The sequence below is a fragment of the Quercus suber genome, unplaced genomic scaffold, assembly GCF_002906115.3.
Source record: "Quercus suber isolate HL8 unplaced genomic scaffold, Cork oak 2.0 scaffold_202, whole genome shotgun sequence".
NCBI classification, from domain to species: domain Eukaryota; kingdom Viridiplantae; phylum Streptophyta; class Magnoliopsida; order Fagales; family Fagaceae; genus Quercus; species Quercus suber.
This window is the reverse complement of record NW_027069660.1, coordinates 975,987-999,924: the sequence shown is the minus strand read 5'-3', so window position 1 is coordinate 999,924 and position 23,938 is coordinate 975,987. Positions and strand designations below refer to the sequence as shown.

Here is a 23,938-nt window from a genome sequence, read left to right as displayed (position 1 = left end):
GAGAAGGGTTTGTGGAAGCCAAGCTAGAACTCACCTGTGACACCGTGTCGCCAATCCCTGAGACCACCACTTCCATGCAAGATTTGAAAAAAAAAAGGCTCCTAAAACAAAACATGTTCCTCATTGCTGAAACCAGTTTAAGGCGGCAATATAGTAGGGGTTAGTTTAACTAAGAAACAAATTCTTATCATCTTATCATCGTGTATCATCTTTAAAAAAAACAAACACGTATATATATTAACACCAACAAGTCTTCTATCCGCTCCATAAAAACCAAGATCTAATATTCTAGATCTCATTCCCAACCATCAAAGCATGGATTCTAACCATGAAGATAATCCCTTCGATAGATTACCAGACGCTCTCTTGTTATTAATCTTTGACAAAATCTTAGACCTAGAGCCCAAAACCCTAGTCAGTTGCTTTCTAGTCCTCAAGCGCACTTCACTTCTCTCATCCTACACCAACACCAACACTGTTTTTCTACCAATGGAAGCCCCTGCCACTCCTCAATCTAAGAAAACCTCTCGAAGATCATTCAAGAACCGCTTCACCTACATCTTAAGCAAAATCAGTAGAAAGCCCAAGCCAAGGGTTTCCATTTCCTCCTCTTCTTGGGACCAAGTACTACAAAAGGAGGTTCGAGCTTCTTCAATATTCTTAACGAGGAAGGCATTTTTTGGGGCTGAACTTCGTGACAGCCTCTTTCTCTTTGCAGAATTCTTCCGTAAGATAAACGACCCTTTAGAGAATATAACGTTTTAATAGAAGTGACAGAGTTTACTCGAAAGAAGAATGTAGGTTTCTTTGAGTCTTTTAACCTTTTTTATATTAATGAAGCATTTCAGAGGCTCACTATGTTGAAGATATAATATCCAATAAACGTTGCGCTCTTAAGAGAGTTGTGGTTTGTGACTCGAAGAATCGAGGAAAGGTGTGCATGGGAGAAGAAGATATTGAAAAGGGTAGGAATATGCACTATAAATTCAGAATTGTACTGTTCTGGCACGATGTGGAGGGTGCCCGTTTTGGATTTGCCAGTGCATGGGTACACAATGAAGAGGGCAGTACTTTGTTGGTTCTGTCCAGCTGGTTTACCGAAAGACAAAGAGGAGAATGTGCTCAATGGTTTTGAAGACGATGAAGAGGAAGAGTGGAGGATATTCAATGAAGGTGCAAGGGAGATTGTGTTTAACAACAATATCATCAAGAGAACATTTGTTTTAAATTTAAATTTTACTGTGTAATTACTCTTATAGCTAGACACTCATTTATTCTCACATTTATTGTCAAATTCATTTGCTGTATTGAGCAGAACTTGCTCTTTGTAAAAAATCCAATGAATTGCTTCTCTTCTTGCCATAATTCATTCCTGAATGTGCTTTATCATTTTACGGTGCCAACTAGTGTTCCAAAAAATGTTTTAGTCATGCTTTGACATTCATGTTCAAGCATCTTAAAATTTAAAGCATGTTATTGATAGATTCAAAAAAGTTAATCCTAATTAATCTAATAGTATTTAGAAGTTCTCTTGTAATCCAAATACCTCCAAAGTAATCTGATAGTATTTAGGAGTTCTTATGTAATTCAAATACAATAGCATAGTTATCTCTTATCTTGTAAAGAAGCAAACTAAAACACAAGCTCTTATTATTCTCTCTTTATATTTGGAGGACGTTCACGTTAGATTTGAACTGAGGACTTTTTTGAATCAAAGTACTTTTAAAGCTTAAGTGTGATTTACATCCAAGTATGCATCCCGTGTACTTAATGTTCATTGTTCTTCTAATAAAACTTATTACTGATAATAAAAAAATAAATAAAATTTTAAAAAAATTATAATAAGTTAATTTAGATTAGGAAGACTTATGATTAATTTTATTGATACATTATAAGAAGTTAGTGTTTATCTTTTTCTAAATTAATCTTGTATTGCTGCAAATGTCCACAATGAATAAAACTTTGTCATGATTTTATAAATTACAAAGTGTTAAAGGTACTCTTCTTATCTTCTTAACCAAAATAGGAAAAAGAGAGAAGGGATTAGTCCTTAAAATATATATATATATATAATATAAAAAAATAATAATAAAAAAATAAAAAATAAAAACTATCAAAGTTTACATGGTTCAATTTTGCTTCCATCCTCTTCTTTGAGGACATTGTGGATCAAAAACTAAACTATCTTTGAAGGCTTCATCCTTCACCTAAAGAAAGCTGCACGAGACATTACTATCATAACGTCTTCTAAGGGGCTTCCCGCTTCCCTCAGGAGTACCTTAGATCTCATTCCCCATTATCAAAGGAATAGATTCTAACCATGAAGAGAGTCCCCATTTTGTATGATTGCTATGTTAAATATATAATTTTCAATAATGATTGCATTCTTAAGAGCCTCCTGATTTTGTGACTCGGAGAATCAAGTAAAGATGTGTATGGGAGAAGAAGATATTAGAGTGTAGAAGTAGGTGTCGGAGTTTGCACTTTGGTAATGATAATGATAATGATAAGGATACAAATACAACATTGTACCAACAACATCGACAAGAGAATGTAATAATATCGTATTATTTTGTTTCAATGGTGACAACAAAGAATGGAGGGTATTTGCCGATGTGGAGATGAAAAGGATAACATGCAGTCATGGACAAGAAAGAGGCATGCATGCATGCATGCATTATTCTTTTGGTTTCTGGGACTGCTACTTGAGCATTTTCATAATATCATTCCGTATATAGGACAAGCAGCATTTGTAGGATAAAAAGACAAACTCTAGAGATTCTTCGAGCAAAAGTCACTTTGTATAAATGGGCTAATTAATTGCTTCTCTTGTTGTTCCTCCCCCACCTAAAAGGTTTAGTTAAAATACAATCCAAAATGCAAGGCACGGCTGATAAATTTTCAATCTGAGAGCTTTTCCAAAATTATTAACTCATGTAACTAGCTATAAGAAAACCGAAGTTACCAAACTACCAATAGTTCCCTACTTCTCTGTAAAAATCAAAATATAGTAGTAGTACATCATGATCAAACCAAGTAAGCTAAAACTTTTCCGACTTTCAACATCTCATAGTAAGTTTTTTTACTCACAAAAAAGGTGCTAGCAACTAGCAAGGTAGCAGTTTTTTTCTGCATGGAAGTGAATTCAAAAGAGTTGGGTCACTACTTAATCTTAGGCAATGCTGCCATAATGGAAACCAGCCATGGGATTGCCTCTGCCAATAGTGCCATCTAAATTCACACAAATAATGTTAGTGTTTTGATAAACTCACGGACAAAATAACTTTTTTTTTTGATAGGTAATAAAACTTTTATTCAAAAATGCTGAGCATCATGTTCACGATGGTGAACATTCTGATCAAGAAAAAATACAGCAGGTTCAAAAACTTAGTCTAATAGAGTGTAAGAAATCAGAAATAACTAAGACAGAGAGCACAATAATGATTGATTGGTAATTTTTTTTTTTTAGGGTATGTTTATTTTAGTTTAAAATGTCAATTTATTATCACCTCAAACTAATATACAGTTTTTTAAAGTTACAGTTGTTCTAGATATAATTTTACTTTACACAGTTTATTTAAATATATATATATATATATTTTAAATGCAGCCTACATTTGTCTCCATTCAGGTGCAACCAAAAGAGCAACAATCATGTTCAAAAGCTACCCAATTGGTAATTTGGTAAATCACGTTTGTCAAAGCATGGAGACAAAGTTTAAAATAATTTTCAAGCAATGATACACTTGACAATTAAAGATAAATTAAAGTGGAAAGTAGTCACAGATTGAAGAGGAAACTTAAGGTCGTACGCATACCAAGTGGATTAGGCTCTCAATTTTGTAGATTTTGAGTAGAAATGGAAAAGGTAGTTGCTAAACAGTCTTACACCCGCTTGTTTAGAGAACATTTGCCGTCACAGTAAGGTCTAACATCTCTACAAAACTTTTACTGAAGATAAATGAAGTAAAAAGTCAGTAGCAATATCATTATAGAATATTATTTCTTAAGCGTAATATAACCCTCAATATCCTATTTTGACCCAATTTGATTGAGAAACATTCCATTATGATATCCTATTTTAAACCCCAATTTCCTTGAGAAACATTCCATTATGTTGGATTGAGTGTTTTAAAGCTTCCAAGTATATGCCCTAATCTTAATAAATTATCCACATTATCATTTATTAGGGTTTATTTTGATTGTATAATTTGAGTACCTAGAGATGTTATGTGGTGGGTTATAGAGAAGAAATGGGCTCCTTTAAAGTATATTTAAGTTGATTAAGGATATGTACGACAATTGTAACTACTACGAGAATAAGTAGATGCATCATTAGTGAATTTCCTTTCACTATAAGTTGCATCAAGGATCAACATTAAGCTCATAATTATTTGCATTAGTAATGGATGAACTCACTAATTAAGATGAAGTCTCTTGGTGTATGTTTTTACACTGTTTTAGTAGATAAAACTAGATGTGGAGTTAACATTAAGTTAGAAATTTGGAGAGATGCTTTAGAATATAAATGATTTCGGCTAAGTAGGACTAAAACTGAGTAGATGAAATATAAGTTTAGTACATGCAGAAATAAAGACGAAGGAAATATAAAACTTAACGGTTAAGAGATACCAAAAAAGAAGAGCTTTTGATATCTTGAATCCATAATATATAAAAACAGAAATATTTTAAAAGAATATGAATCATAGGATAAGAGAAGAGTGGATAAAATGGAGAAGCATATCATGAATATTGTGTGATCATAGAATATTTGTTAAGTCACATGAATTTTTCTATAAGATTGCTATAATACCAACTATACTCTTTGGTAATAAATGTTGTTAAGAAGCAATATGTTTATAAAATACGTGTAATTGAAATGAGAATGTTAAGATGAATAAGTGAAAAAAATAAGATAGAATATGAAATGAGGAATTTCACTCAAAAATAGGATGGCCTTTATTAATAAAAAGAAGGGAGGGAATCATGTGAAATGGTTTAGTCATATGCAGAGCAGAGCAATTAATGCACCAATAAAAAAGAGTGAGTTGGATTCTAGTCAATGGAATGAAAAAGGTAGAGGAAGTCCTAAAATAATACTAATAAAATTAGTAAAAGAGAAATTGTTAATTAAAGATGTAACAAAAACTATGATTTCAGATATAATAGAATGAAAGAATACATTTTGAACTTGATTAATATGTCAAGTGTCCATAACCAACCCCAAACATTTGGAACTAAGTGTTGGTTCTTATTGCTGTCATCTAAAAATAATATTTGAATAACCCACATGTGCGTAGCCAGAATACATAACATACAAGTCTATTACACTCTTATCAGTAAATCCCACTGCCACTATCTCAGTATGAGAAAAGTCCTAAAAGTTTTTGAGAAAAGAAACAATAATTGAATTAATTTGCATTTTACTGTATTTGAATACAACAATCAGGGCATTAAATCACTAAAGAAGTTAGAATATCTCAATGATCTTAGCTCAAGCACCTGAGTGGTGAAAATCTTCACAGCATGTGCACTGAAGCAGGCTCCTATGCATCTACTCATAGTTGATTCAGTCATCACTGGTTCACAAAAGAGAATTAGTTTGTAAGGGGCTTTGTAACATGCACTATCTTTTATTCAACTACGGTAATCACCCAATAGTTATAAATCACACAAGTTAATAACATTTTATTTTTTTAATAATATTGGGAACCTTTCTAAAGGAGAGCCATTTGGACTCAACTCTTGCCAGTAAAACCTACAGGCAACTAATCCCACCCGCCAGAACCAATTGCTAGGTAATCCAAGGGCATTCACCCCTAATGGGTTAAGCAGTTTATGCTCAGCCCAGAAGCAGCACCAGAGAATAACATTTGAGGGAAGCCGAAATAAATTTATCTAATGCACACATTTATTGGGATCCCAAGGATCAAAGCAACATATATATCTATTTGAATTAAAAAATCATTGCAGCCTGCATCTACAAACTACCATTAAATAAAGAAATGGTAAACTGCACTAGTAAAATGATGACATTTTATTGAGATTTACTCCAGATAAATGCAAAGAAATTGCCAACCTGTTTGTTGAAATACTCAAAACCCTATTTAGATGAAAACTGAGTCAATGCCAGAAAATAAATCTAAGAAGTACCTAATGTTCCTAAATGAACTTGTAAAAGTTGATAAGAGGGAAACACATGTATAACTAGTTCATGCTTCTGAACTCTGTAGCTCTTTTTGATGCACTCATGCACAAATTATTAGCTTTCAAATCTTCCCTAAGCAACTAAATCAAATCTTTTTCACCCTTCACCATTTGGAGCCTTTAGAACTGACGAAATAATCCCACATGACATATCGCATTCAAGCATGTTAAACCACCTAGAAAACATCTTAGTACCATCCTATTGAACCTATGTCATTTGGGCTTCTACCCATCATCCTACCATCTTCAACTGCATTTCTAAATATGTAGTTTGAGCCTAGGCTATCATGTTTCTATGGCCTCTTACAATCAGAAACACCAGATAAATTATGTTTTACATTTTCCATACAATGGCGTTAGCTTATAGAAAGGAATTGAGAAGGATTACAATTCTCAAAGTTTCTAAAGTTAACAACATCTTTTGAATCAAGTACAATTCTTATATCATAGAATTCAACTAATAGCTCAAAGGGGTAGTGGTATTACAGAAACTTTTTCTAAAGCTATAATATGCACATATCAGGTTAAAACATAACAGCAGGTTATTCTAGCATATGCAAAGCACAAAATTCCACATATTCATATACCTATTTTACAAAACTTAATTGATGTTTACTTTGAGATCTACTAATAGGAAGGTACACCAAAGGGCCTTCAAATCGAACGACAGTTACATTTGCTAAAAGATTAAGACAGTGCTATCACTGCCTCCCAAACCTTCAGACTTTGATTTCATGCTTTTTCCAATTAGAGCCCACAAGCCATAAAGCCTAAAAAGCCAAAATTCTGTTCAGTAAATAGGGCAAAACAACTCTTGATATAAATATTCAATCATACTCCATGTACTGAAGTATTTACAAAACTGATACACTCTGAAGATTTTAAGGTCCACATATGGGCTTTGTTGCTTGCTATGCACTTCATATCTGAATATTTTTTAGCACCCTCAACTAAAGATGATAGATGTGAAATATTTGTTCTGTTTCTTTTTTTTTTCTTTTTTTTATAAATAGAGTATTATTTCAACAGATTGAGCACATATTTAAACAAAAAATCAAATTTGGACTCAAAATCTAGGATTTGTCCAAATTTCGTCCTCTGATTAAATGCTTACATTAAACTAAATTGTTTATTGCACATTAAAATTTTAACAGCATAGACAAAGGGAGCTGAAGACATACTAGAGACTGAAATGGTACAAGGCCTAAAGATCATTGAAGTGGTAGTGGAATTCTAAAGTAAGCATAAAACTTTATATTCTGAGCTAAAGTAATCACTTATTAGTAAAGAAGAAAATAAAAACTCAGCTAACAACCCATCTACCATCAACACAATGAGGCATGAAATAACAATCAATAACAGTGCATACAAGATTATCAATAATGAAAAGTAATGGTTGTTTATCATCTTCTAAGAACTGTAACTACAATGTACCTTTTACTGCCACTGTGTTGGATGATAAAACAAATAGATCAATGATGAAAATCACAGAAGATGGAAACTCCCAGACCTGTAGAAGGCTTGATTAAAGTTAGAGGGATATTGGGATTTAATTAATCAATAGAGACTAGCCAAAGAAGGCAGAAGGAACCATAAAATGTGTCATTCACATACTATTGATGGCCAAGTGACATTAGAAAATCATACCATCATGATGATAAGAAACATCTTGAAGTAACTTGAAATCAAGATTGCAAGCAAAATATCTTTATTCCTGTGCAATTTAAGAAGAATAAGCCAAACCAATCAATATTGTTCCAGATGCAACTATGATAACATTATGAACAGAAGTGCCTCACCTAAATACTTAAGGTTAGCTAAAAGAGTCCTAAAGAGTCCTATTTTATTAGGTCTTATTAGGCCATGCCTCCAAGGTGATCGTATGTTGTCTTTTTGTATGCATTCACATACTCAACCTGTAGTCTATTAGGCTTTCCTGTTGCATCATATCACCTCAAGATTAAAATAATTCATTCTCTACAAGCTTAACCATATTTGCAAATGGATATACCATTCAAGACAACATTGCTCATATGTATTAACTCCAAATTCTCACGAATGAAATCGATTCTCTTGGTATTTTAGAGTTTGACAGTCATTGGTCTTAACACCATCATTTCAACTACTTGCTTATTCTCATGTTATTTACCTTTCAATTTATCACACCATAACTTGTAACTATTAACTGATCATTCAAATCCAGGAGATACTTCTTTCTCCACTAAATCAATTACCCTTAATCCCTTTATCACATTGAGAAAGCTTCGCAACTGATCAATGCTTAAGGACTACCTAACAAAATCTTATTCCAAGAAGCCACTCTAGAGATTGCCAAGTCTTAACATAAGCAAACAGCTCAATGTAATGCAAATGCTCACCTAGGGCTTCCAGCTGATCTGCTCAGAAATATCTTTGTTGCAAGAAGAAAAGTACCAAGAAACAAAAGATTGCCAAGAAAGACATCTGTCAACAACTAAAACATAATTGGTAAACCCATTTGTTAGACATCATCCAAAATACAAGCCACATGAAAGTTTTGAAAATTAAATTCATGTACACTTTACACATATGCATGAGCGAACCTTTTGACATGTCCAAACTAATGAAGAAAGGCTCATGGACGAACTCCACTCTTCATCACAACTTTTTAGAACAAGACTCCTGTCTAGGGTATTGCTAAGGCACTCAATCATAATTGTAGCATGACTTTAAATAATTATTGAAAATCTTAGATCAAAACAAGAAATATTATCCCAATGACAATGGATACAAGCATCCAAAAGAAGATAACCAACAGTTGACTTCCACAATATACCCTGCAAAGTTGTAAACAAATAACAAACCCGTGTTACAATTAGAAAACTTTAACAGAGCAGCATCATTATGAGATTCAAGTGAATAAACTAAAATGAAGAACTACCAGTTGTATTTTAAGAACATGTGGAACTGTAAACTCCAATAAACATGGATAAGAACTTACAACATTCTAGGTACATGGTATAGAATAAAAATCCTGTCTCACTCTTAGCGTTCCACTTTATGCTCCACCAACTGCAACATGTCATGTGTCTAATTTTTTTCATTTTAAACTTTAGTTAATTTATAAGGGGGACGTGTGGCAGACTATGATTGGTAGAGCATAAAATAGAACACCTAGGGTGCGACAAATGACTTTTATTCCATAGTACTCATCCCAACAAAAAAAGAAGGAATTTTGGGTACATGTTTAAGAACTTGCAAAGCAAAAATTCAAAAGCAATGTGAATAAATGCAACAGAGTAATTAAGCAATTCACACTTATGATTAGCATGGAAAAGGTAAAGTGAGTTTAGAGAGTAGATGTACCTCAAAATGCGGAGCTCCTTGTTTAAGAACGTTAAAGAGTAGATGTCTATACGCTTTGGGCTTGTGCAGAATCAAATCAATTAGAAGAATCTACAACCCAAAAAAAAAAAAAAAACACCCAATAAACTTAACTGTCATAAATGATATATGTATGTACTATGAAGCACCCAATATGAAAAAAAAATTAGAGATATTATTAGCTTTCCCATTAAAAAGAAGAGAGAAAAAAAAAATACCAAGAAATTACATTCGATGTACTCATCAGCAACTGCTTTGCAATTCTCCTATCAAAGCCAACAAATCAGAAAATTAATTGTACTGTGTAAATGGAATTTAAGGAAGACAAACAAAAGAAAGAAAGGAAAGGAAAGGAAAGGAAACAAAACAAATGGGTACGTACGCATTTCATGAGTCGGATGTTTCCAGGTGAGTACTGCACGAACAGTGTTTTAATCCGAAACCCACATTCCACGCATCTGTACATATTCATATCCATATCCATTTCCATCTTTCTCTGCTCTTTCTTCTCAAAGCTACTCTCACGTATTGAGAAAGGGTGGCACTGGGTACGGAAGGCCTAGACACTCAGTTTTCAGTTTAGAGACACGGAGACATGTTGACCCCGTTTTATATAAAGTACTAGACCCAAAATCATCTTTGGCCCAGTTACTTGAATACTTCAACCAAATTATTTTTTCCAAGGCTGAAAAAAAAAAAAAAAAACCAAATTATTTTTCACCAAAAAAGACAGGGAATTTGTGCATGAAATCTTTATCCTTCTTTTTATAATCAAACTAAGACGCTAATTGGTTTCAAATCTCTTATACAATTGTTAAATATTTTACTAGTTGAGCTAATTAAAAAGGAAATTTATATTGAGTTGACAAGGCCAGTTGTCTATATTATGGGCCAAACTGCACCATGAAAAAGGAATGAGCCCATTTGATTGCAATTTGGTGAGAGAGAGGAGCATTAAAATGATGGTTTAAAAAAAATTTTAATTTCAAACTATTTTTTATAAAAATGTTTTTATGCTGGTATGATTGGGAATTTATCACAGTTCATGGTTTATAATTTCAAGATTAATTATTAATATAATAAAATTACTTAACCAATTAACAAATTGCATTTTCCACATAATAATAATAAATAAATAAATAAATAAAACTATTTGTAGAGAATGAAGGCCCAAATATGGGTATTGGGCCATGGGCCGTGTCCGAGGACATCAAGTAGTCCGAGGACAGGTAACGATGACAGAGGCCTATAGGACAATCGTCCGTGGAAGGGATTTGGTCATGAGGAATTAGAAACGTTGTCCGAGAAGAAGTACCTCCTCAACCAAATAGAGTAGAGTCATAAGTCCTACCTTTCATCAAGAACAAAGCAATAGACGATCATACTAGCATGGATAAACATCAGGTGAGGATAAGACAAAAGAGAGTTGGGAAATATCTGAGAAAAAAGCAACTACCACTGTATTGAATACTCTGCAGCTAACCCCCTGACCGCATTAATGTGGATGTGATATCTGATAGTAACATTCAGTCTTACAGCTACCCACCAAGATTTCAGGAATATGCTGATGGGACAAATATCAAAGCCAGCAATCTGATCTACACATAGAAAGCTGAGATGAAGTAAGGAAGGGAGATATAAAGAAGAAAAATCACATTGTAAAGAGATCATCAGATAATCTGTAGAAAAATCATTGTACATTCAAGAACTATAATTATAGTTAAGTCTAAGAGAAATATACAAGAACAACCTTCATTGGACATTGCCAAGGAGGATTTTCCTTATCCAAAACTGTTTGTTTATGCTTTCAAGTAACAATTAGCCTATTGTGATCATTATCCAGCTCATTGAAGTTTAGTTTTTAGTACACTCTCTACAAATTCATTATTTTGGGCTATTTAGGCCTTTGTCAATTTTCATTTGGCCTTTGGGAGAAAAACGTGCCCTTATACTATTTACCAATTAACAAATCTATTCAATTCTTAATTAATTAAATTATTACGCATTAGTGTATTACCCTTTATTGTCATTTCTCACATTTTTAAAAACTCTTTAACAACTGATTCCAAATAAGCTTTTCATAGCTTTAAAGCACTTTAATATTATGTTTTGCCAAAGGAATGCTACACATTTGGAACTTTTAGAGAAAGACTCTGTCAAGTCATTACTCAATTCTTTATAAATTTAAAATTTTAACTTTAAAGCAACTTTCATTGTAATTTGTCAAACACTCAAAACGATTAAGAATTTAGTTAAAGCTTTACTACTAAAATTCTACTTCCTAAAACAATACCAAACATGTAATTATCATTTTAACCATAATTCTAACAATTGCCTCACTTAAGATGAATTTATCATTCCATACAAAAACATAAATAGGGTAACCCATAATTAACTTTAGACAAGTCTAATTTTTTGGATTTTCAAATCATGAATGTTTGTGCGCGCACTTACGTGTGTTTTGCTATAACTTATTTTATTGTTATATCCGAAATATATACATATTCAAATTTAAGTAGGGTAGAGACATTTTTTTAAAAGACTCATTTGGTACATGTGTTTGAACACATGTTTTCAATTTTTAAACAACATTACACGTATTTCCACATACTTTTTCACCCACACGTATTTCTAAAAAAACTGAAAACTGTTGTTTAAACACACGTATAAAACAGAAACAACATGGAAGAACTTCAAGGAAAGTCTCTACTCAAAAAAGCTTGCTTGAATTGCATTGTTCTAATTTATATTGCTTAAACTTCTGCTGGAACACAACTGACTACTTGTCTTACAAAATGAACACAATTTTTTGTTTCCAACGTTTACACACATGGTTCATAACTCTGCATGTGCTGATGCAACAATGTAAGAGAGAAGATTTTATCACTTTGATGGGTAAAATTAGTGCACCTACGAAAAGAGGGGCCAAACATTCTCATTTATTGGGAAAGCCTAAAACAAATCACTCATTTCCACTCTCTAAAAATATTCAGCTCTACAATAATCTACACCAATCAATTTAAGAGGCTATGCCTAATTTAATACTAATTTACAAACATCCGCTTCTTGTCAAAGACAAAAGATCCTCCTCACCCCCCAACCAAGGGGAAAAAAATAAGAAACGATGATGTTACCATTACCAAGGAGCTCATCAACTTTGTAGATACTTTTGAGAAAGCAGAAACTTGCTTTCCTTGCTGGAATTCAGGTTTCCAAGTCTTCAGAGGGTTCCAATCAAACTTCCCTAAAGCCATTTTCTTTATTTGACAAGTGAACAAACCACCCATTAGAAACCAGCAATCTTGGAAAAACTGTACAACTACGCACCTCAGAAAGTAACTCTCATTTGTTAATGCATTCCTCCAAACTAGACACCAAAAGACATAAAACTGATGAAATCCCGGTGCTTCTCAAAAGCAACTGAACAAGTTCTAAAAATCTTCCACCATTGTATGTGTGGTTATGATCAGAACTGGAAGTGTGGAATCATCTGAGGGCATCTTTCTCAGAGTTCTTCAAATTCCAGTCTTGCCTTGCCCTTCCATTTGAGGTAACTGGATGGTAACATCTCATACAAAACTATCTAATACAATTCGTGTCTTAAGCAAATTTCCTCCAAAGATGGCACATCTTCCTCATTATTATACTTCAACAGCAATTCCCCATTTCCACCACAAAGTCGGGTAGACAGTGAAGGGGATACAGGTGCAGAGCTACCTGTAGTTATTTCACAATAAAGCATGAAAATCCAAAATAACTCAAGGTTCAATATACTGATGCAAATGAGTAGATCAGGGGGAAAATTTGGCAAAATTGAATTGATTACACACCTTTAAAAGATGAGCTTCTCTCAAAGTCTTTAGTCACATGCAATAAGATTGTCCCGGAGAGCACAACAATAAAGCCACATATTTCTGATACTATGGTTCCTCCACTTTGGCCATCCCAATCCTGAAATCATAAATTTCAACATATAATGCGCTCAGCAAATTGGATTACATCATATAATGCTTGATTTGCCATAATAAAAATAACGCTTGACTTGGCAAAGAAAATAACCAACCAGACATAAGGGTGATCACAGAGATAGCAGGAGAAAACTTTTTATACACCAGATCTCTGCCCCCAGGAACTCCAGGTTCAGATAATATGTGTTTATCAAAGTCTCAGTTATAGGATCATAGTAAACTAGGCAGAGCTTAAAATACCTTGAACATTATGACACTGGCTAGGATTGTAAGCGTTGTGAACATGACGTAATATATGGGGGACACAATGGCAGTGTTGAATGTGTCAAGTGCCTGAAACATCAGAGTAATTTTTGTTAGAGCAGATACTACTGACTGAAAATTTTCAACTTGTAGGCATCCACATCCAAGTCATTTGAATTTACTTAAAAGTTGAAACATCCTTTAGGCAAGATATAACAATAGATAAAATAGGGATGCCCGCAAAAAATAGTGCAATCACTTCTGCATAGGATTGAACTACTAATGTAAAGAATCATGGAAAAGGGAAATATTTTGGACTATGGATTGCTCACAAAATTTTGGCAAGACTACATGTCAAGAAGCATGCCAAAGCACAATAGGCAAGTATGCTTGTGTTCTTTAAGGCATTTTAACAGTATAAAGTAGCAAATGTAGAGGGTAAAAGAACAAATCATGGAAAAATTAGAAAAATTTCAAAGCAAGTAAAAGGGTAGAACAAAAACTCTGAAAATTATGCAGGCTAAATTAGAACCATCCCACTACTAACCTTGTTGAGATAATTCATCTGAGTGATGACAGATACAGCCACAACCATCATGAAAAACCATGTCTCTGCATAGATTAACTGATTCTTTCCCTCAAAACTTAACTTTATTGAAGTTCCAAGGGCTTTAACACTCATCACCTGAAAAATCATGACAAAATTGACACATAAAAAAGAAAGAAAGAAAAAAACCTGCATAAATAGTTTTGCCGTACTAATTTCAGAAGAAGAAACCACTGCGGCATGTAAGAGGTTCAAAAGCTAAAAAGTGAACATCTTTATAGTAGATATCATAAATGCTCAGCAGGAAAGAAACAAAAAAAAAAAAAAAAACTATAAACTATTAATAATTGAAATGATATACCGAGAGAGAACCCATCAAAGAACAGATGCCGGTGAAAACTAACACATTTGAGTGCCCACATCGGGGTGCAAAATGGAAGACCAGAATGAAAACCAATACAATTACAGAGCCCACATAAAGCAGAAATGCTGAAAGAGAACAAAATTACTCAAGTTAACCATAAAGGGTGTTGTATATGCAAAAGCAATACACAAGAGTTAAGGTAAAATGTTAACCTGGTTGAGTTGCCATACTCCATATTTCCTGAACAGAATTAATTGGATGCTCCTGTGGTGCATGGATAACAATTATGACAGAACCCACGATGCACATCACACAGCCCAACATCCCAAGTTTGTGTAACCTTTCCTTCAAGATAAAGTGAGCCAATACAGCACTACACCATACAACCAAATCATTATCATAACAAACAATCGCATAATATGACACTAGAAGAATATACTGCATCCACTAAGAAAGAAATTGAAAGCAATACCAAAAATTACCTGACAATAATACTTAATGCACCTAGAGGAGTAACAAGAACAGCAGGGGCAAATGCATAGGCAACAAAGTTTGCAATCTCTCCAACAATCACTGCATCAGAAATCATAAAACAAGATAGATTCTGCAGACAGTCAGAGCAATGTCAAATGCTGAAAAAAGGTTTGCAATTTGTGCACAATAACAGGCAATTAATAGCGCCATTTGCTATGATTAGACCAGAAATGAAAGAAAAATAAAAACAAATTTTAAATTATTAAATTCACCGTTTTCCTAACAGCTTATGCTTGTGAGATAGTTGATAGTTTATCATGGTATCAAAGCCAAGTTGCTTGAGTTCGAACATTATCTCCACTCTAACTCTCATTTAAAAGCTAAAAATCCAACGTGTTGAGTCCCACTTATTAAGGGGGAGTATATGCCCACACGTGGAAGGGAGTGTAAGAATAATTGTTAAAAGATTAAATTCATCATTTCCTAACAATGATACAATACGTGATTTGTCACAAAGTAAAAGCTAATTCAAAATCAACCAAATTGGGACATTATGAGATCACATAGAAAACACACATAAAGTTTTTGCACAATGATACATGAAAATAACAATTTGCATAACCCAGAACAAGCAAGAAACTTAAGCAACAAATCAAACCAATTTTGATTTGAAAACGATCAGAATATACATAACCAATAAAAGAGAAAAAAATTAAAAAGCTTACTTGTGATCAAGCCTATCCACCATAGTGGCTCCAGAAGATAAGAATATCCACCAACACCTACAAATTCAAGAATCAAACACATACCCTTTTGAGAAAACCAAAAACCCACTATAAAAAAAACAAAAATTAAGACCAAAAAAGAAACGAAAAGAGAAAAAAAAAAAAAAAAAATCACCAGCTCTAACACCAGAAGCTGCAGAGTGGAAGGGAGTGTAAGAATAATTGTTAAAAGATTAAATTCATCATTTCCTAACAATGATACAATACGTGATTTGTCACAAAGTAAAAGCTAATTCAAAATCAACCAAATTGGGACATTATGAGATCACATAGAAAACACACATAAAGTTTTTGCACAATGATACATGAAAATAACAATTTGCATAACCCAGAACAAGCAAGAAACTTAAGCAACAAATCAAACCAATTTTGATTTGAAAACGATCAGAATATACATAACCAATAAAAGAGAAAAAAATTAAAAAGCTTACTTGTGATCAAGCCTATCCACCATAGTGGCTCCAGAAGATAAGAATATCCACCAACACCTACAAATTCAAGAATCAAACACATACCCTTTTGAGAAAACCAAAAACCCACTATAAAAAAAACAAAAATTAAGACCAAAAAAGAAACGAAAAGAGAAAAAAAAAAAAAAAAATCACCAGCTCTAACACCAGAAGCTGCAGCTGCTTTTCTAAGGCCTTTCTTTTTGATGATGAAGCTGGCCCCTATGAACCCACTTGATAGCAAAGCCAAAACGAACCCTTTCAGATTTTCTTTAGTCATGTTGAAAATCTCTCCCTCTCTCTGTCTCTTTTTCTCTTCTGGGTATTTTTTATTTTTTTTTATTTATTTTTTTCTTCTTTTCTTCATCGAAAATTTGCAATCACAAGCTTTTTCCAGGTCATCCTCGTTTGCAAATCTGTTTGTATATTATGAGTTTAACAATCATTAAGTTGGGAACAGCTATGGTGTTAGAACATGTACAACCATTTTATATGTGAACATGTTTAAATGGGCTCCACATATTGCGAAAACAAGATTTTTCTAAAAGCTTCCCATTAAATTTTGTTTTTTTGATAGACCCATCGAATTGGTGTGAGAGAGCTTTTCTTTTATCCACACTGATATGTCATTCTATGCTACACAGTTTTTTTCATAACTATTTTTGCTTTAAAAAAATATTTATATAATTTCAGTCATAGTTATAAAAAAAAATTGTTATATTCACAACATTTTCAAAAAAAATTAGAGTTGTAATTTGTTATTAGAGAGCAAAAAAGTAATTTCAGTAATGATTCAAATTTAGTAATAACTTATTATATAAGATTTTTTGTAATTTGAAGTTCGATTTCTGTCTATTTAAAAAACCAATTGGAGTGTTTATTTTTTAATTTAAGAAAGAACAATTATTAGAAACAGACCCCATAAGTTGAAATTATCTCTAAAAAAAATATAAAATTTATTGTAAAAATATTATGAATGTAGCACATTTTAATTAAAAAATATGTTAAACAATGTGATGTCAATTATTAACCGATGTTACTACAAAATATTCTATTTTATAATTTTTCGTAATTTTTTAAGGTATTTTTTAAGGTGGCAAATTATTATCAATAGGTGGAACATGATACAAATAATGGATTCTCAATGATAACTTTTATCTTAACAGATTTTAAAAGAAATTATAAAATATACTATGTCCTTGGCATTACCTTTTCTTTTTAAGATGTAGTTGTATTATAGAATTCCTCTCTATCTTATATGATTTTCTTTATTAGTTCCAATGTTACGTTTTACCAAAAGAAGAAAGAAGAAAAAGACCGCAACTATGAAGAAGATTTTTTATAAGGTTCAAATTGACAAATAGAGTTGTGCACTAAGTATGACTTTATTATTATTTATATTTTTTTTTCTCAAAAAAAATATAAATAATAATAAAGTCATACTTAGTGCACAACTCTATTTGATAAAATTAAAACACTTATCATTTTTTGTTTAAAAAATTGTGTTCATTATAATCTTAAATTTGATATTTAAAATTTTAAATCTTAAATTTATGTGGCAAGTGCATAACGTAAATTTCTTTAATTATTTGGGAGTGAAACTTTTCCTTCTCCCATTATTATATATTTTAGCTGGAAAACGTCCGGGTCAAAATATGATAGAGAGCATAGGCCTACATGTGAGGTCATCCATGAAATACATGGAGCCGTGTGTTGTTTGTTGTTGGTACTTTAATTGGTCGTTAAGACAATACAAACAAACACCGCATTGTTACAGAACCTGGATTATAAAATTTAGGAAAAATGGTACCTGTTGTTTTTGTACAATTTAGGGATTGACCATTAGCATTCGCATAAGTGGAGCTAAAAATTTAGCTTTTTAGCTCCACTACAAGTTACTTTATCTATTTTACCTACATGCATGCTGCAGCAGTGAATCTATTTTAGCTTTTAACACAATAAAATAATATAAACATCATAATAAAATAATAACAACACACCATTTTTCACCACAAAATAATACCATAAATGATGACACAAACCCAGAAAAATTAAGCCAAAACAATGAACACCCAAATGAAAAAATTCACTAATTCATCCAAAAAAAAAAAAAGATGAAAAAATTCACTGACCAGACAACACACCATTTTTCACCACAAAATAACACCATAAATGATGACACAAATGCAGAAAAAATAAGCCAAAACAATGAACACCCAAATGAAAAAAATTCACTAATTCATCAAAAAAAAAAAAATTTCACTGACCTGAAGTGGATCGGCTGGGACGCCGAGGTCTGAGGCGGTTTGAGAGAGATGGGCGGCTGGGACGGCTCGGTCTGAGGCAATCGGCGGCTGGGACAGCGGTGGGTTGAGCTTCGGCTGGGACGGCGTCGGTCAGCTTCAGAGATGGTGAGAGTGAGCTTGAGAGATGGTGAGATGGTGAGGTGAACTTGAGAGTTTCAGAGAGGTGAGAGCTTGAGAGAAATTTCTCAGATGGGAGCTTGAGAGTGATGGGAGAGAGGACGGTGAGATGAAGAAGAAAAGAATGAAAAAAAATAAACAAGCAAGTATTATTTTAATCGGGAGTGATGAATAAAAAAATAGTTTTTTTTTTAGATGACTGCTACAGTGCACATTTATATATAGATGTGCACTGTAGCAATTCAGCTAAAAATTATTGCTATGCCTCTACTGCTGTGTGGCCCTTTTTGGTATTTTGGTGGAGCTAAAATAGCATTATAACTATTTAGCTCCACTGCTGCAAATGCTCTTAGAAGTGCTGAAGTACAGAGGGTAAACTCATCAAGAAGAAGAAGAAGAAGAAGAATACGCCAAGCAATCCAATGAGAATGGCCCCACGTTATTATGCTTTTTGTTCTTTTCGGATTCTTTGATTCGGGCTCGGGGTCAATGACTTTACAACCATGTCGGCAGCTGCTTTTGATATGGCAAAATTTGACTTGAATTTCAATTCAAACTTAAGTTCAAAAAAATGTTGCCAAAAGTTTGTAGTTAAATTGACATCTTTTCATGCACAAAGTACTTGGGAGTTTAGAGGAAAATGATTCGAGCTGTGGAATTAGCAACATGTTATAATTATCTCTAAAAAAAAAAATGTACTATATAACTAAATAATTTCTCCTGTGTGCTATTCTTTTAAATTTTTTCCTAAAAATATGTTATTTGGCAAATTTTGCCTTGAATACTGCAATATTGAAAGGAAAAGTTAACCAATAATTTAAGACCATTAATTTATAAAATAATTTTTAAAAACAATTATGTGAAAAGAAAAGGTAATTGATTTCTTTTCTTTATAGTTTTTTACATTATCCATATATGAAAGCAATATCAAAATTTTTCTAAAAATGTTAATTAACAAATGTTTTTAAACCACTTGATTCATATTGAATTTAAACCCATATAACATAAAATTCTTTTTTTCACAATTCCACTCATAAAAAATAATAATAATAATCTAATAAAAATCTCATTTTTATAATTCAATCCAAGTGCATAATTTCCAAGATCTCGAAATTCAATCTTTAGCGTTTAAAATTCCAAATACTACAAAATTAAAATCCTAAAGCATAGAATTACTAAGATCTTGAAATTTAATCCTTAAACTTAGATTTTTCAATATAACTAAATTAAACTTATGGAATTTATGAGAAGTTGCACCTTTTGGTGGAAGGCACTTGCCATCACACCAAGACTCAATCCACACAAATATAACATCTTTGCTAACACAAAAAAACATCAACTTTGAAGGAAGGGAAAGGAACTTATACAAAGGAGAAACTCTATCTTCTCAAATTGGGCCAAAAACTAGACATTAAAACTACTGAGAGTTCAATGAAGCGATGAAAATCTTAAACCCTACCTAAAAAATTCTCTTGACCCAAGGTCAAATAGTCAAATATGCATTTTTCTTCTTATCTCTATCTCTATTATTAAGAGCATTCCCATTAAGGATGCTAGAAGGGGTATATGTTAAATTTTAGCATCAAAACATCAAAATAGCAACTCCATCAAAGCTTTCAAATGGTAAAATATTTGGCATACTGCTACAGTGAGCTTGTATTAATACAAGTTCACTGTAGTCTGAATTGTAAAAAAAAAAAAAAAGTTTTTTATTCTCACATTGGCTGAGGGGATTGACTGATTATTTGTGTGTAGTTGTTTTACTATTATTTTAATGAGTAGTTATATTATTTAAATGAAATAGTAAAAAATATAAAACCTTTGATGTTAGACGCATCTTAAAGTGGAATAGTATAATAAATAAAATAGATTTTTGAAATATTAAATACTAAAAAATTTAAAATTCTTGATGAAAATGCCTAGTAAATCCTAATAGCATTCTTCTTTTTTACATTCACGTCACAAGAATCACAAGATGTCAAGATTCACAACAAAGCATTTTTTGAACCAAAAAAAAAAAAAAAACTTTTTTGTCACCTCACATGGGTTAACGTCACTTTTAGAATCCCAATCTGTAATGAGTTAAAGACATGCCTTGAATTTTTATATTTTTTTGGGTCAAGTCATAGGTACTCAAAGAGAACAGTTTATTACGGCCTCTCTGGGCCTAGACACGTTTCTTCCTTTACATTATTGTCCTTTAAATAGGATGCATGGCCTATGAGTGGCAGACTTTTACACTATGATTGGTTCTAGGCTTCTAGCTAGGGAAACGGAAGGGAGAGGAAAAGAGGAAGGGAAGGGGGAAAAGAAATGAAAGAGAGAAAAAAAATATTTCTCTGGATATAAGAAAGAAAGAGAGGAAGAAAATGTGAAAATTCAATCTTTCCTTTGTTTGAATTGCAAAAGGAAGAGAAAGGAAAAATACATATTTTTACTTTTGTATTCTTATAAATAATGAGAAAATTCATATTATTTGAAAGCGTTAAAGGTATATTAATCATTTTATTGTATAAAATGGGGGAGCTCATAAAATTTGTGCTCTCCTTTCCTCCTATTTCTGTCCAAATTGGGCTGATAACAAAACAATGGGCTCCACGGAAAAAACATCATCCAACCTCATCTTATTTTTCTTTTCTCTTGTACAACCAATGAACCAAACAACATGAAGGATATACTTTCTTTCATTTTTCCCTTCACCCCTTCCAAACACACTGTTTAAACTTGCAGGGCCATACATGCTTCAACCAATGATTTACTCCGGTAGACCTCTACTTAAAATGGTAAGACAAACACGCACACATAATAATAATAATCTGATTATTCAATTAACTTGATGACCTTATCTAAAGAAAATAAAAACTGTGTCACCACTACCAAACTGTACATTAATACTCCTACTATAAGGAAAAACACATAGAACTTCCAGCGTTTCATTCCTTTAAAATGGAAATTAATGTTATGGTGATTCAGGTGGATCTCACGATGGTCCAATACTCCAATAATATTTTGGCAACTTAATCGGTATGCTAAGCTTCTATTTGCCTAGCATAAAAATAGAGGCACGTGCCCTAGAATATTAATTAATGAATAATGAGCCCCGTCAAATTATGATATGTGATTTTATGATGGAAAGCATTTGTAATGTCAAGTGTGATTTTATGACTTTTTCACCCATCCTCAAGGACCTCAACCGAAGAAATGGTTTGCAATGCTTTTATTTTTAACTCATACTTGCAATGATATATGGTTGTGAAAGTTCTACTATTATAAGGAATTCTGCATAAAAGAATAGCATGAAGGTTGTTGTTCTTGTTAATTGTTATATCACCAAACATTGTAAGAATCCTTGATTTAGTCATTTCATTCCTTAGTATGAAATAGTCAAATAAATAGCACAAAATATCTCATTCATTGCTCTCTTTCTCTTCTTTCAACTATGTGTTACACCGTTTCCAATTTATCAATTAAATACACTGTAAGAGCTTTCTCAAAATGTTAAAAAATACCTTATTGAATTTTAAATAAATGATCATATATATGAAGCTTCTTAATCACTTGAGTTTTCTAAAATGCTTAGCAATAATTTACTTTTAATTCTTGGGATATGTCTAATCCTTTTTTTTTTCCTTGACTGTACAGTTAAACTTATAGTGTCTTAGCTTTCCACTCTCCAGTTTCCACACTAGTAGTTGTAAGTTGTAACAGATAGTTTTGATCTTCTTGCCTGATTTTTTATTCTTAGTGTAATTTTTAAAAGATTTAGTTGAGGGCATGCTACGAAATTCAGGTCGGAGCATAGTTGCATAGATCTGATTTGGGCTTTCCAAGAAGAAGGCAAAGACTTTACCTTCCCTAGCTGCAAGTTCCTCAACAACACCACTATTTCATTGATCAAGATAAAACTTGAAATGAATGACTTACTTAGCGTCTAAGTCAGTCATTTCAAGATTTGGCTATTAGAAGAGTTGTCGGAAGCAAGATCAAAGATAGAGAAAACAGAAACGACAACATTTTAGCACAGAAAAGACATTATTTGTTTTATTTTAAAAACAACCCTTCTTGTGTCAACATACAGCCATTGTCGTTTCCATCCTAGAAGCCAGAAGGTTTGTTTTTTCCCTCCTATGCCAAAGTGCATTAGCAAGTATGCAATTACACTTCACCCCAAACTTGAAGGTAAAATAAAATATACTTTCCTCCTAGAAATCCGTTTGATCAAACTCTATTAAATTAATGTTACAAAATAGTGAGTGGTGTGTACTAGCCTAACCTTTGCTTAATAGCAAGTTTCCGAAATGATCCTCTATTTTAAAATTAAAATCCACTTATTTCAATTTTAAAGAGTATTTTAATATATTTAGTATGGCTTTTTGTTTTTTCATTAGGTTGTGAAGAGATTTGTCATTGGAAGTTTTTTGGTGCTTGATGATAAGCTTTGCATTATTATTTTTATAAATTTACCAGTTATGTTTTTACTAACCATGATTAAATCTTGGTAAAGAGAATCTAATAGAAATTTATCATATTCCGTTACTAATATAAATAGAAGGTGAAGAGTGTTATTTTCTTCAGACCTCAAAGAAAGAGAGTGTTTTTGCCCTCTTCAAATTCAAAGTGGAGTGTTATTCCTCCAAATTTCAAGATAGGAAAGAGTAATTACCAAAAAAAAAAAAAAATCATTTTACATATCTCATTATGTCATTGCAAAATGGGTTGTACTTGTTCATCATAATGTAGTTATCAATTTTATTGTATATATTTCAAATATTTAATAATGTAGGGACCCAATTTGAATCCTAAGCCCAAAAAGTTAATGAATCTAGGTCTAATGAGCAAAATGCAATGAATTTGTAGAGAGTGAGTTGGAAAACTAAGTTCTAATGAGTTAGGTAGCAATTATAATGGGTCCAGATGACAATGAAGTAAAAGGAGACTGGTTTTGTATAAAATAAATTGCCCTCGGCACAGTCCGAGAAGGTCAGTTCTTGTATATATTCCTTAAAGTTGGTTGCAAGTACAATTTTAATTACTACAGTGTTTCTTTCTCACTTTTTCGATCCCTTTCTCTTAGGGCCTTCCCTTTAATTTATACTATTTCTCCCTTCTCATCTC

The 23,938-nt window shown here is 32.5% G+C and overlaps 2 protein-coding genes across 7 annotated transcripts; both read right to left on the bottom strand.

Moving 5' to 3' along the window:
• Positions 1-2,961: 2,961 nt before the first annotated feature.
• On the bottom strand, positions 2,962-10,189 carry LOC112034905 (protein ARV 2). 4 transcript variants are annotated; one of them, XR_010631210.1, is made up of 11 exons: positions 9,953-10,187; positions 9,789-9,836; positions 9,553-9,642; positions 8,978-9,023; positions 8,790-8,872; positions 8,586-8,680; positions 7,855-7,921; positions 7,642-7,717; positions 5,503-5,579; positions 3,819-3,951; positions 2,962-3,231 (listed from the first exon to the last, which is right to left on the bottom strand). XR_010631210.1 is itself a non-coding variant. In XM_024067728.2 (10 exons), the coding sequence occupies exons 1-10, from the start codon at positions 10,058-10,060 to the stop codon at positions 3,163-3,165; spliced, it is 759 nt and encodes a 252-aa protein (XP_023923496.1). In that variant the 5' UTR covers positions 10,061-10,188; the 3' UTR covers positions 2,962-3,162. The 4 variants fall into 4 exon arrangements, 3 of the variants coding, with proteins under 3 accessions (XP_023923496.1, XP_023923495.1, XP_065635290.1); XM_024067728.2 differs by lacking the exon at positions 3,819-3,951 and having other exon boundaries at positions 9,953-10,188; XM_024067727.2 differs by lacking the exons at positions 2,962-3,231; positions 3,819-3,951 and adding an exon at positions 5,231-5,377 and having other exon boundaries at positions 9,953-10,189.
• Positions 10,190-12,481: 2,292 nt separating this feature from the next.
• On the bottom strand, positions 12,482-16,909 carry LOC112034906 (probable magnesium transporter NIPA6). Of its 3 annotated transcripts, none has more exons than XM_065779217.1 (9): positions 16,557-16,909; positions 16,383-16,439; positions 15,175-15,265; positions 14,905-15,065; positions 14,690-14,817; positions 14,329-14,466; positions 13,779-13,871; positions 13,401-13,521; positions 12,482-13,287 (listed from the first exon to the last, which is right to left on the bottom strand). In XM_065779217.1, exons 1-9 carry the CDS (start codon positions 16,678-16,680, stop codon positions 13,154-13,156), a joined length of 1,047 nt encoding a protein of 348 aa, XP_065635289.1. In that variant the 5' UTR covers positions 16,681-16,909; the 3' UTR covers positions 12,482-13,153. The 3 variants fall into 3 exon arrangements, with proteins under 3 accessions (XP_065635289.1, XP_065635287.1, XP_065635288.1); XM_065779215.1 differs by lacking the exons at positions 16,383-16,439; positions 16,557-16,909 and adding exons at positions 15,892-15,948; positions 16,067-16,090 and having other exon boundaries at positions 15,175-15,296; XM_065779216.1 differs by lacking the exons at positions 16,383-16,439; positions 16,557-16,909 and adding exons at positions 15,892-15,948; positions 16,067-16,086.
• Positions 16,910-23,938: the final 7,029 nt, after the last annotated feature.